Raw genomic sequence first — 14,842 nt, 5'->3', positions numbered from 1 at the left:
ATAGAGTAATTTGAGCACTATCACACCCGTTGATTCTATCTCTTGGGCACAAGTGAATGCTAAATGGCCAGACTTTTCTGCTGATCCACGGAATCTTCGACTTGGGATTTCTACAGATGGGATGAACCGTTTCTCCATGCAAAGCACCAATCACAGCACATGGCCAGTGTTGTTAGTGAACTATAACACGCCTCCAACCATGTGTATGAAGGCTTAGAATATAATGTTGACTTTGTTGATGCCTGATCCTACTGCTCCTGGTAATAACATATATGTTTACCTAGCACCACTGATAGACGATCTAAGAGATTTGTGGGCTGAGGGTATTGAAGTATATGACTCATTTGCGAAGGAGAATTTTAATCTCAGAGCCTTGCTGCTTTGGAGTATCAGTGACTCTCCAGCCTTAGGAACACTGTTTGGATGTAAAGTAAAGGGGAAACAAGCCTGCAATGTATGTGGAAAGGATACACCTGCAAGGTGGCTTAAGTTTAGCCGCAAGTTTGTCTACATGGGTAACAGGGAGGAGTCTACCGCCTGGCCATCGTTACAGATATAAAAAATCTTGGTTTGACAACACTGTGGAGGAAGGGAATGCGAATAGGATACAAACAGGCGCTGAGATATATGAGACACTACAAACTTTTACGAATGATTTTGGTAGACCTCTAGAGAAGGAAAAAAAAAGGAAAAGACTAGAGTTGGAAGATGATGAGAGGGTAGTGGAAGAAGAGTGTGATGAATCAAATGAACTATGGTGGTGGAAGAAGAGATCAATATTCTTTGATCTACGTTACTGGAAGGTAAAGTATAGTAACTGACCTATATTATGTGATTGTTGTATATGAATATGCTTAACAGTTTCTTGTTTAATGTGTTAGGAGTTACCTGTTCGTCACAATATTGATGTTATGCACGTAGAAAAGAAGGTGTCTGATGCTATATTGTCTCTGTTGATGCAAAGTGCGAAGTCAAAAGATGGGTTGAAAGCAAGAAAAGACTTAGAAGATATTGGAATCAGAAAGCACTTGCACACAGAGGTGAGGGGAAAGAAAACATACTTACCTCCTGCTGCCCACTGGTTATCGAAGAAAGAGAAGACCATTTTCTGCCAAAGGTTAGCTAAGTTTAGAGGTCCTGATGGTTATTGTGGTAATATTGCGAATTGTGTTCAGTTAACCCTCCTAGTACAGAACTTGTTACGAGCTGCATTAAGAGGGTTGTTACATAGGGGTCCTAGGATATCCAGATTATGCAGTTACTTCAATAGGTTGTGTCAGCGCATCATTGACCCAGAGAAACTTATATCCATGGAAACAGAGTTTGTGGAAACAATGTGTCAGCTGGAGCGCTTCTTCCCTCCAGCCCTTTTTGATATCATGTTTCACCTACCAATACATCTATTAAAAGAGGCACGATTGGGAGGACCAGTTCACTTCCGCTGGATATATCCCTTCGAAAGGTTTGATGAACTCATTTGCTTCAATATATGCACTTCCCGCAATGATGTTTGACTAATATTCATATTTCCTGAGTTATAGGTACATGAAAACACTAAAGGCTTTTGTGAAGAATTATGCAAAGCCAGAAGCATGTATGGCTGAGGCGTATTTAGCTGGAGAATGCGTTGCATTCTGTTTAGAGTTCCTTAAAGATTCAGTACCAGTTCAAAAAGCAGTTAATTGTAATGAAGATCTTGAGACTGACACAATGGTGGTTAAGGCCGACCTCTGCAGAAGGGTATAGAGGTTACCCTTTCAGATAAAGATAGAGACATTGCACATCGCTATGTGCTAATGAACATGGCATCTTTGGATCCATTTCTTGAGTAAGTAATTCTCTATGTTTCTTCTACTAGTTTTACTCATAAATTCATTTTCATATACTGTTGTTTAATTTAAAATCAGGATGCATTTGGAAGAGTTGCAAGCTAAGGATGCTCGATTGGCTAGAAATGGAACTTTGTTATGGAAAAACCATACTGAACACTTTGCAGAATGGCTTAAAAATAAGGTTTCAAACTCCATATTCTTTTCTTGATTATTTTGATGACTGGTTAGCTTGTATCATGATGCCTGGTTAGCTTGTATCTTGAAGAACATGTCCAGATTTTAGCAAATTGATGTCTGAGTAGCTTATAGCTTGATGAACTGTCTGGATTTTTAGTATTTTGATGACTGGTTAGCTTGTAGATTGATGATTGGTTTTCTGGTACATATTATCATGTTTTGATTGTAATTTAAGTACCTCGGCTTGATGATCATGCTCTGATTTCCTGTCACAGATTCATTAAGACTCAACAGATAGTCATTCTAAGGAGATAAGGTGGTTGACATTTGGACCAAGAAATGTTGCTTTAGCACATAAAGGATTCATCATCAGTGGCCAACGGTTTCATACTGATGCGGTCAAGCTGAAGACACAAAACAGTGGAGTAACTTATGAAGCCTTTAGCAAGTGTAGATCAAGTGCTCGAGATATGAGACAGGTCGCGGATATGATTACATACTATGGAGTGATAAAGGAGATTTTGGTCATCGACTATCACATGTTCAAAGTGCCATTCTTTAGATGCAACTGGACAAACACAGCGAATGGTGTGAAGGAAGAAGATGGCTTCACTCTTGTTAACCTTCATATGAACCAAGCAGCCTATTTGAAAGATCCATTCATTCTACATTCTCAAGCAAAACAGGTTTTCTACTCTAGGGAGGATGATGCTTCAAATTGGTATGTTGTTATGAGAGCACCACCTAGAGGTTATCATAAGTTGGAAACAGAAGCGGATTTAGGTGGTGCTCCCTTACCTGTCCAAGAAGTTGATGATATGGGTGATGAAGCTTCGGATGATGATAGTGTTTATGTTAGGGATGATTGTGAAGGTTTATTAGTGGTAGATTGATAGGTTGTATGCACTTGTGTGATGGTTTGTATGAATGTGATAATGTTGTGTTATGGAATTTAAATAATTATATTATTTTTTGGATTTTCAATAATTTAATTTCTTTTTATTTCATATTTCCGAATTAATTATTAAAAAAATCAATTCACTAATTATTATTAATTAATTTTCGGATAATTAAAAAACTAATTAATAACACGCAACATCTGCTATCTTTGCTACTGGGAAAAATCAAATTATCAGGTTATAATAATATTTGTTAATAGTTATTATAAATATTAACAATTGCATCAAAAAAGCGCTATTGTTATAAACTTAATAATAGCACAAAGGAAAACCGCTATTAAAAGGGTCTGGCCTTTTATAACGGTCGATGTCAGAGCGTCCAAGGAAGCGCTATTAAAAATGAATCATAGGGCTTTTCGTGCGCTATTACTACCCACATTTCCTGTAGTGTACCATTTATATGGCTGGGGTATCTGAGGTTGATAAGAGGAGTATCCTAACGAACTTCAAGTTTGCAGAAGGGGTTCTTCCTGTACGTTACTTGGGACTTCCACTCATGACTAAGCAATGACTAAGCAATATTACCTTCCTCTACTTGAGCAAATTAGAAGCAAGATATGCTCCTGGACGTGTTGATTCCTCTCTTATGCTGGTAGGCTCCAGTTGCTTAAGTCGGTTCTCTGCAGTATAATGAACTTTTGGATTTCGGTATTTCGACTGCCTAGTAACTGTATCAAGGAATTGGAGCAAGTCTTCTCTGCTTTTCTTTGGACAGGACCGTTGTTGAAAGCCACAAATGCCAAAGTTTCATGGCAGGATATCTGTTATACCGTGGAAGAAGGAGGTCTTGGGCTTAGAATATGAGAGAAGTTAACAGAGTGTATGGTCTTAAGCTTATATGGAGAATGTTAACAGGTGTTTCATTGTGGGGTCAATGGATTCACACCAACTTGCTTAAAGGGAAGAGCTTCTGAGAAATAAGCACAAATAAGCAAGTTGGGTCCTGGATGTGGCGACAAATATTGAAGCTTAAGGAGTTGGCAAAATCTTTCTACAGAAAAGAGTTGGGGAATGGAAGGCACACTTCCTTTTGGTTTGATAATTGGTCAGGAAAGGGAGTACTTGCAGACCTATTGGGTGACAAAGGAATTATTGACTTGGGAATGAGTAGAAGTGCGATGGTAGAAGATGCTGTGATGTGTGTGAGGAGAAGAAGGAGACATCGTACGAGTATCTTAAATGAAGTTGAAGTAGAGTTAAACTCTATTGCTCTGTCTCTCAATGCTGATAGAAGCGATGGAAGTCTTTGGCGAAGATCATCAGGCTTTAAGAAGAACTTCTCCTCAAATGAGACTTGGGAGATACTGCGTGCTCAAAAGCCTAAATGTGACAGGTCTGATGGTATTTGGTCTTCTCAAGCCACACTGAAATTCACATTTATAGCATGGTTGGCTGCTAGAGATAGATTATCAACATTGGATAGAGTTGCTAAGTGGAGTCAAGGTCTTGATACTACCTGTGTACTCTGTAAAGCTGGTATGGAATCAAGGGATCATCTATTTTTTGATTGCTCGTACGCTGCTCAAATCTGGGAGAACACTGTGAGAGGTATACTCGGTAACTCTTTCACTACAAATTGGTATGAGCTCGTGAGGATTATGAATGATAAGTCATTGGGGAAGAAGCGTCTGTTCTGTATCCGTTATGCATTTCAAGCTGTTCTTTATGCGACTGGAGAGAGCGTAATAAGCTTAGACATGGAGACAAACTGCTGCCTTTGCCAGTGGTTAAAAGACAGATTGATAAAGGAGTACGAAACAGAATCAGTTTGTTGAGAAGGAAGAGAGTAAAAGGCATGGAGGATTTGATGCAGTATTGGTTTAGTACTAGATTGTAATCAATTTTTGTAGCTTCTTTGGTTTTATTTGTTTAAATGGTAGTAGCTTATGTCTTAAGCAATCAGTAAGCACTTGATGTATACATGCTTTTTCGATGAATAAATTAAACATTCATTCAAAAAAAATATATACAGAAAAGTACAGAAGAAAGGTGGCCCGTTTGTTGATTGTGTTCGTTTGGTTTAAGTACAATTAGTATGTTTAACTTGAACCATATAAGTTGAACGTAAGAAGCTCCAGTCATGGACAAACAAGAGACTGAGTTTTGTTCTCGATAAGATACAGAAGAATACAGAAGAAAGGTGGCCGGTTTGTTGATTGTGTTCGTTTGGTTTGAGTATAATTAGTAGGTTTAACTTGAACCGAATGAATCGACAGTATAATTTGATTGGTTTACGAAATATTTACTGTTTATGTGCGTATAAAAGGAAAATCGTATGTAATGTTTTGGCATATAATAAATATGTTTCCATAAATGTTTGCTTGATAAAGAAGTATATTTGTGATTAATTGATATGTTTCCATAAAATTTTGCTTAGATATTTTAGCTTGATACAGTTTTCGTAAGATTTTAAACACGGAAAGTCAATAAAAAATGGAAAAACGTATTTACCAAGGTAAAAACTATAATATTCAAATGAGAATTAAGGTATATGAGCATATTACATATATATTTGAAATATAGAGGATTTGTGGTGCACAACACAACACAACTTTAACGTAATTAAATTGATAATAGTTCAATACTTCACAACTTTAACGTAATTAAATTGATAATAGTTCAATACTTATGAAATTTCAACGTAATAAATACATTAAACAAATATTTACATATTTTATGTTACTCTTTAAAATAAAAATTATATCAGGTTTTATGCTTGAAATTAATATATGTAGCATATGATTTTCATAAGTTTTAGTAAAAGCAATGTTTGTATTAATTAGAAAGATTGGTGACGAGCTAAGATGTTATAAGGTAATTAAAATCATGAAAATAATATTACCAATATCTTAAATATTCGAACGCTTCAGTAAAAGGATATTGATATTAATGAAAAATTGGTCTGCAAGTTCTATTTGATCGATTGCAGCAATTGAGAAATTTTTATTATAAGGAAAAATTCATATATTGCATGCATCGATTAACTCTTTTGCCTTAGTTTTTCCAAAATTCAACTTGTGAATCTTTGCTAATATATACCCCAAACGTTATAATAAATATTATCAAGCTACTTTACAACTGATCCTTTTTATTCAATTGTATTTATTTAGAATATTTTATCTTTCAGGAACATCCGATAAAATTGTAACTATACAGAGAAGATTAGCATGGCCTGCGAAAGGATGACACACAATTTTATTCAGAATATTAGTTAATAGACTAATCTACTAATAATATTAAAATTGATAAATTTAATCATTTAACCTAAACACAACTAATTTTTAAAAATATATTTTACTTCTATATGGATAAAATATACACAACTAAAAATAAAATACAAGAATATGAATCTCATACATTAACATCAAAACCAAAAAAAATATTATATTTATATTAGTTTTGAATATAATAAAATAAAATTATTTGATTACATCTTTAGCTTTACATTCTTTTGAGCAACTATCTTTAGCTTTACATTTAAATATGAAAAAATAATGATTTCGTGGTCAAATGATGATTTGTTTACGTTCCAATAAAAATATATTTTTGTAACTAGAAAGAAAACTAAAAAACTCAACTCGATTGAACTGAACAAACACAAACAAAACCAAATTAAACTGGATCAAACAAAAATTAAACCAAACTAAAACTAAACTAAACACAAACTAAACCGAAATAAAACCGAATTAAACCAAACTATTTTGGGTTGACTTTGATTAAGGTTCTCTTAGACCCAATTAAAACAAACCGAAATGAATATAAACCAAACCCGTAACTAAACTGAAATGTCTACTTTTTATAAAACCGAAAGACTGACGTAACATCATTTGTCAATACTATATGCTTTAAATATTTATCATAAAAGCTAATCCTGCACAAGGCGCAGGTCTTATCCTAATTCTGAATTAAATTGGAAAACACCTTTAGTTAAAACTTTTAATGGGATTCAAGATTTGATTTTTAGTTAAGATTGAGTAGCATTGATTGTTGTCAAAAATAAAAAGAGTAGCATTGATTAATAGTTTAGATTTAAAATAAACTTATTTTATTTACTCAGTGGCATGAGATTGTAATTTTTAGGAAAGTCAGGGCTATTTCATTTTTGTACTCTAGTTTTAATAGTTTAGATTTAATAAGGAAAATACAATAAATACTTAACATTAGATTTGTTAATTAATTCAGTGGCATATGATTGTAAATATTGTGCAAGTTTAAGGATTATTCTTAATTTGTACTTCTCTTTTAATAGTTTAGATAATTATACAATAAAAATTTTAATAATATGAAATTATAACAAAATTTTATATTTTAACAATATAACACTAATTTCTAAGTTGACAATATAATAGCATAGATTATACATTTAATGTCAAATTTAGTATTATGATTAAAGATGAAAAACAATCTTTGCCGAAACAACACTAAAATGATGTTATATGTTGGAGATGTCCTTGGAATTAGTTTGTAAAGTAGTTACAAGTGGTTTAAACATATTAACCATGTTTTTCTTGTGTTATTTTGTTAAGTATGTGTTTAAGCATGAAATTGTAGATAATCTGAGGTTTCTCAGAACTGAAACATACTTGTGTATTGCCCTTATTGTTTCTTTTCAACATTTCCTTCAAAATCCCGGCTGGTGGAGATTTATAAACTCATCTTATCAGGAAGTACATAACAGAAAATGTTATCAACTAACTAAATAAGCTGACAAAAAAATATCAACTAAGATTTTCATGTACCGTGTACAGTAATAACATTTATAATTTTTATTATATTTATTATATTTTATTATTTTACCAATATATTAATATAAATTTTGATTTAATTGTATATAAAATAATCAATATTTATTTCAAACTATATTTAATAATAAATATGTATATATTTAAATTATAATCTTAGATAAAAAAAATTATCTATTGCTTTGGATAAAATATAATAAATCAACTTTTCTAAAAAAGATAATAAAAATTAATATAAAATTTGTATAATTATCAAAAAGTAAAACCAAACAATATTTATAAAATTTATAGATATATTTTACTATAAAAATAAAAATAAAATAATATTTCAAAATTTTTAAAATATTAATATATTTTTATTATTATAGTATTTTATGTCATATTTGAATACATTTACATAATGATGATGTGTAATTTACTAACATATTCTAAAAATTTGATTACTCAAGTAACTAGTAAATAGAGACTTCTAAAAGTTAACGTCTGGATCATACTCGTCACATGTATAAAGTACGATAAGTCGTGACAGCCATGTATTCAGATCTACTAATAGTGGACCAAATAAAAGAGTGCATTTCTCTTTAAGACACAGTTTTCACTTTTTACATCATAAGACACATCTTGCTTGTGAGACACTTTCACAGATTCCAAGAGACAATTTAGACAAAATTACCCTTCTGTTTAGTTAAAGAAAGACATCAAATCTTGTTAGAATTTATTGACAACTATGATGACTTGCTAGAAATCAGGCTGAAGTTTGTTTTACTTTATGAAAAGAAATATAAAAATTCCACGAGAAATAAAAATTAATTTAGTTAGATTTTTTTGTTATGTCATTACTTTCCATCTCTTTGTTTTTATATTAGTTTTTCTCAAATTTTCTGATAAACTTAAAATTATAATAGTTACAATAATTATAGATTTTTCTCTATATTTTAAAATCCATTTTCATATATATATATATATATATATATATATATATATATATATATATATATATATATTATATACATTTTTACATTTATACAAAATAAATGTGGACATGGATGGAAAAGTGTGAACAAAAAAATGTGGACATATATATAAAGGAAAAACAATGACAAAAAGATGTAGATTTGAATCATGAAATGCTTAGTTATTAGTAAATTCACAACAAATAGCTATGTTGGTACCTAAAATAATAGAAGAGTGAGCTTCCGTATGGATAGTATTATAAATATTAATATTGTGGACATGGACGGAAAAAAAGAGAAGAACTAAACATGAATGAGTTGTGGATATCTGATTTGTGGACACATATTTTTGTATATTAATGAGTAAGTTAGTCCTTTTGTGTCATGGATGAGTTATGGATATCAAATTTGTGAAATGTATCTTGATATTTTAATGAATAAATTAGCATTTTGTGTTCGTTTTGCTCATGGATGAGAGAGCTGTACACATGATTTTGTGGACAATTTTCTTAAAAGCAAATAGAATGATGAAGATAACTAATTTAATCAGGTTGGAAAAGAAAACAAAATCTGAAAGTTTTATATGTTGGTGACTGATATCTTTCAATTTTATTGAGTATAATCTTTTTTTATATATTATTTAGATCATTTTAGAATGTATTTAGAAGTTTTGAATGCATATATTGTTCATTTGTATTTGACAGGATTTGTAGTGCATAATAAAAAATTGGGATAAATCAAAAAAAAATTCTGAACATTTTAAAATTTTTGAGATAATAGCGTAAATAGCCAAGGTATGAGGGACCAAAAATACAAAAAACTGAAACTTCACCATGGATCAGGAAAGCAAATCCCAGCTCCACCATCGATTAGGTCTTTGAGCATCAATTTGAAGTAAAAGAAAAAGGGAGAAAGCACTCACCAGAGAGTGTCTTCCATGGAGGTTTAGGTCTTTGAGCATCAATTTGAAGTAGAGAAAAATTAAACCACGCGGCATCGATCTGAATACGAGGAAGATTAAGTGAAAAGAAGAAAAAGGTTAAATCAGTAAGATTAGGTTTCATGCATTTGGGAATTTGGGAAAGTGATTTTGAAAATCGAGATAGGAGAAAGAAATAGAAAAAAAATATTTTTTAAAAGTTAAGATTTTATTATTTTATTTCTCGTCTACAGACCAAAACATTTTCTCTTCGTTTAGTTAGGTAAGTGTATTGTTGGTTTAGTTGAAAGGTAGTAGAGACAAATCACAACAAAACGTGTGTCACATGCAAGTTGTGTCTATATGTGTAATTAAAAAGTGGAAATGTGTCTCCAAGCGTAAAAATCCAAATAAAATTTATCATCTAAGTATATAGAATATCGACACTAAAATAATTTTTCTAACAAATCACTAGGAAATAAATCATTGCAGACTTGGAACATACTAGACTCTAGTGAAAACCCGCCGGGACTCGCAATAGAGAAAGAAACAAGTCGGATCCTCAGGTTAGAGTCGTCATGCGAGTGTCTCGCACGTGATTTTCCAGTTGGCTACTGTGCAGGCACAAGAACATGATCCCTTTCTTTGGAAAGAGAAAAAATGAGTTTCTTGAACTTTTTCCTTCCCGCGTCAAAGAATTAAAGAGAAATGGAGAGGAAGAAAAATCAGGTAACTAAGTGTGTATAGATAACAGTGTGAAACTAAACTATAGAAACAAATTTACACTAGTGTGATATTTAATGGAATATCGCTTACTTTAGCTGCTCAAATTAATTCCAAATCGGAAATCAGAGCAAAATCCAGTTAGAATGTCCTTCGAAAGGCAAAATCGAGTAAGAATACCACTCGAAGGTCAAAAATGGTCAACTGACAATCTGGTCAAACATATCATAAAGTCAATTTGCTGGTCAACGATCAATCCGGTCAACTCTAACCCAACCCGGTCAATCTTGACCAGATTAAAATCGATTTGTCCAACCGGTTTTCCTTAACCGAGATCTATATCAATTGGACCAATTGGTTTTCCCTAACAAAAAAATAAATTAATTAAAAAAAAATCGGTTTAACCTAACTACAATTCAATTAGTTCTAACTGACTGTCTTACTTAACCAATTACAATTCCAATTAAACCAAGTCAACCAATTAACCAGCTGGTTGACCGAGTCGACTCGGCTGAGTTACCGAGTCCAGCAAGGAAGAGGTGACGGCTTATGGGAAATCAACAGCAGCGGCGGATGGTGGAGTACGATGACGTAGCGTGAGACCCTCACGCGAGACATACGACATAGGATGGTGGCGTGTGAGCAACACGTGCAGAACGGCCAAGGAGAGTTGTGGCATGTGTGGGCGGTCGTCTCTGGGTGATCTTCCTATTCCGAACTTGTCTCAATGTCACGAACACGGTGGTGGCCTTGGATTCACAAGAAACGACATGGTTAGAGAGTTATAGGCGATTTACTAAATGCCTACCCAAAACTATAATCAGAAAAGGTGGTTGAAGTACACCTTCAATGTTTTGCGGTGGTTCAATGAAAGATCTGCTCTCTGACGATGGTGGCTGTGACAGTACGGTCAAAGACGGCTGAAAATCTACAGAGGTTCGACACGGTAAGTTTTCTGTAGAAAATTAAATTGCAAGAGACTGATATTTAAAGCAGTTACCTAGGATTTCCTTTAATGGGTTTGGACCTTGTTGGGCCAAATTAATTGGGCCAGAATTTGGATTGTTACAATTCTCTCCTACTAATAAATAAGTCGACCCCGAATTCAGCTTATGAACCGACTGTTCAATACCATCCTGAAAAAGCTCTGGATATTCAATCCTCATCTGAGTCTCACTCTCCCGGGTACCAACATGGTCATCATTCTCTGATTTGCTTTCACTTATCGACCTAAAATCTTTAATGACTAACAAGGTGCAGATAAATGTTTACAGAGCTCACTTGGCGGCTGCTGCAAAATGAGCTATGTTCTCTCATGATCTTCCTCAAAACTGACACATGAAACACGTCATGAAAATCTTACATCTCTGCTGATAACTACAATCTATAAACCATTTCTTCAATCCGCTCCATAATGGGTTACGGTCCTATATATCTCAGTTTAAGCTTATTTAATTTCCAAGTCCTGGATCCTCCCTAAAATTTCCACATTTTCAGATATATTAAGTCTCCTTTCTGAAACTCCAAATCCTTACAGTGTTTTTCTGCATAACTCTTCTAGCAGTCATGGACTTCCTTAAACTCGGTCCAGAGTATTTCTACCTGTTCTACCGTCTCTTGAACCATTGTTGGGTTCTATGACATGTTGATCCCCCACTTCTATCTATATGTGCTCGTTTTCATTTCAATCATTTGGATGTGCTATGTTGTGAATCTGAAATAAATTTTCATTCTGTAAAATTCCAAATTTTAGACAATTTTCCGGTATCAAAATTATATTTATTGTGTAGTGTACTTTTTAAGAGTAATTCTTGGGTTCACCCCCTAAAGTGAACCTATAAATTTACCAACCAATATAATTTTGTTACTTCATATTTAGTATCTTTTAGAAAAAGAAACAAAACATTGTCAAATTTATTATATTTTAAAATAAAAAAGTAAAAATAAAAAAGAAATAATAGTAGTAACAAAAAGATATTTCATTTATATATTTTAATACGTAAGCAAAACCCAAAACCCTAAACCCTAAATCTTAAACCCTTAGGTGAACCCTTAACCTTTGGATAAATCCTAAGTCTTCTAAACTTCTAAAAAAATCTTTTTAAAACAGTGCAAAACACTAAACCATAAATCATAAATCTTAAACTCTTGGATAAACTATAAACCCTTAGGTAAACTCTAAACTTTTAGGTAAATCCTAAAACTCTTGGGTAAACCCTAAACCCTTGGATAAGTTCTAAACCCTTAGCAAAAAACTTTATCCAAGGATTTAGGGTTTATCCAAAAGTTTACGGTTTAGGATTAGGGTTTAGGAATTAGGATTAGGGTTTAGGATTTAGGGTTTAAGGTTTAGTGTTTTGCTAACAGTATTAAAATATTTTAAAACAAAATTTCTTGCAACTACTATTATTACTTATTTATTTTTACATTTTAAAAAAATTTAAAAACATAATAAATTTGACAATATATTGTTTACTTTTTTTTAAAAAAGATATCAAATATGAAATAAAGGAATCTTATTGGTTGGTGAATCCTAGGGGGTGGTGAACCCACAAATTTCTCAGTTTTTAATAAATTACATTTGTCCAAATATATTGGCATGCGGTGTGTACTATTTTGTGTATCTAGTGATAATTTTCTTTCTATAAATGACAAAGAAAAACAATATTCAGTAAGTGGTACAAAAACAAATATGTTTATATTTACGTATAATATTTATTTAATATAGAAAATATTGAAAATAAATAAATAATAAAAATCAAAACTATAAATAATATAAAAAGCATTTACACATTTGTCACTTGTTGGTGAGTCATGTAGGAAACACTAGAAGAAGCTGGATATGGTCATGGTTAGAGAAACCTTATGGAAGGAGGGATTTGTACAGAGAAAATGATTGAACCAGGCTTAAGAATCGATTGCCCTACATCTGATCTTTTGGGAATATAAGGTGTTGAGTGGTACTTATAAGTTTATGGTACGAGTGAATTCTTTAAACTCGAGCATGAAGCGCTCACACGAATTTCTTGCTATGGTATACATTGCTTTGGTCAACAAGAACGGAGATCCTCAATGTGGAATCATTACATTACATCATACATCAAAGCTTCATAAATGTTTTGTTACTGAAAAGAGCTGCGACAGAAAAGTAGCCAAAAATCATGTGGAATTTGTCACACAAAAAAAGAAAAATGGTGTAACAGGAAAATCATAATGTCGGTTCTCTATTACCCGTTTTCCTTATTTCTAGTTTTACATTTAATACTTGGCTTTATTTTTTATTTTCCTTTACTTAATAGTTAAATCTCCTCGTGGTTTGCTATATATATGTAGTCTTAGAGCATGATTTAAATCATATAATCAATAAACACTTTCTTAAAACCATTACTTCACTCTCAAGCAACTAAAGTTCTCTCAAGAGCTTTGCATTCAAATTCAGTCTTTCGAGTTGATCCTTCTAACTTTCGTGATCATCTCCTACGTCTGTCTTTACCCGTTCTTCGGAATCCATAGTAGGATTTCTAGTTTGGGATCTATCTATCTAGGTTTCCTATCTCAGTGGTATTAGAGCCAGTGAAAATTTTCTCCGGACCGAACCATGTACACCAGAGAAACAAACGCTATGTCTGAGATGAACAAAAAACTCGAAGAACTATCTGTTCTCCACAATCTCAACAATCGGAGGAAATCAGAAAAGATTTAGGTGGAGAAATCACAGAAATCAAAGCGATGATCTCACAAATTTTAAAATCTTCTCCTCTTGAACAAACTCAATCGGCTGCAAAACCCAACCCGACCAATGCTTCTTTCTCCAACCAGAGTAACTTCAAGACCACGCCACCCGATGCAGAACATCATCCTCCTCTACCTAATGTGCTTTCATCCCGTTTAACAAAGGTCGGTTTCCCGATTTTTGACGGAACAAAGATCAAAAAATGGATTTATTGATGCGAACAATTCTTTCCATTAACAACACCTCACATGAACTAAAAGTCCAACTAGCTTCTCTTCATATGACTGGAAAATCTCACCAATGGCACCATGTATATATTTCAAATCGCTACAACATATATCCTCTCTGGCCAGATTAAGTTAGCGCAATATCCTCATGATTTGGAGAATTATTCTACGATCCTATCTCCGAACTAGTCAACTTGAAACAAGGCAGGGACCCTATCGATGAATACTTGGAAAAGTTTGATTGCGCAATGAGTCGGCTCCAACTTCCACTAGAACACGCCTAGAGCATATTCTTGACCAACATGAACCAGCATCTCGCTCTCCATGTTTGACAGTTCAACGTAACTACTGTTCCCAAAGCGGCACGAATTGCCAAACTTCATGAGCTTTCTCTTCAACATGCTCCGGTCAAGCCCTCTCGTTCCTCTTTTACCCTGCACCAGAAGCAACAAGCTACATCATCAACACCTAATGCAAAGTCCCTACTCAAAAATACGAACCAAAAACGCCTTACCTTCGAAAAATGCAAAAGCATAAACGAATGTCCCTCTGACATATAACTGCAACAATGAAGAAG

At 33.1% G+C, this 14,842-nt stretch overlaps 1 protein-coding gene and 1 non-coding gene across 2 annotated transcripts; both read left to right on the top strand.

Annotated features, from left to right (window-relative positions):
• Positions 1 to 223: 223 nt before the first annotated feature.
• Positions 224 to 2,902, top strand: LOC108829516 (uncharacterized). The gene is made up of 5 exons (XM_056990143.1): positions 224 to 546; positions 665 to 803; positions 882 to 1,462; positions 1,542 to 1,740; positions 2,318 to 2,902. The coding sequence occupies exons 1-5, from the start codon at positions 224 to 226 to the stop codon at positions 2,900 to 2,902; spliced, it is 1,827 nt and encodes a 608-aa protein (XP_056846123.1).
• A 3,182-nt stretch (positions 2,903 to 6,084) lies between these two features.
• On the top strand, positions 6,085 to 6,185 carry LOC130497822 (U6 spliceosomal RNA). The gene has a single exon (XR_008936842.1). It is a non-coding gene; the product is annotated as a U6 spliceosomal RNA (small nuclear RNA).
• The last annotated feature ends 8,657 nt before the right edge of the window (positions 6,186 to 14,842 follow it).

The sequence above is a fragment of the Raphanus sativus genome, chromosome 1 (assembly GCF_000801105.2).
Source record: "Raphanus sativus cultivar WK10039 chromosome 1, ASM80110v3, whole genome shotgun sequence".
NCBI lineage: Eukaryota > Viridiplantae > Streptophyta > Magnoliopsida > Brassicales > Brassicaceae > Raphanus > Raphanus sativus.
This window is presented reverse-complemented; position numbering and strand designations above follow the sequence as displayed.

What these genes read in the sequence shown, in the direction of transcription:
- LOC108829516 (XM_056990143.1), top strand. Translation starts at nt 224, where the DNA reads ATGTTGACTTTGTTGATGCCTGATCCTACTGCTCCTGGTAATAACATA. An exon ending in TTGATCTACGTTACTGGAAG is followed by an intron (nt 804 to 881) that starts GTAAAGTATAGT and finishes TTAATGTGTTAG; the next exon opens with GAGTTACCTGTTCGTCACAA. An exon ending in AGGCCGACCTCTGCAGAAGG is followed by an intron (nt 1,741 to 2,317) that starts GTATAGAGGTTA and finishes AGTCATTCTAAG; the next exon opens with GAGATAAGGTGGTTGACATT.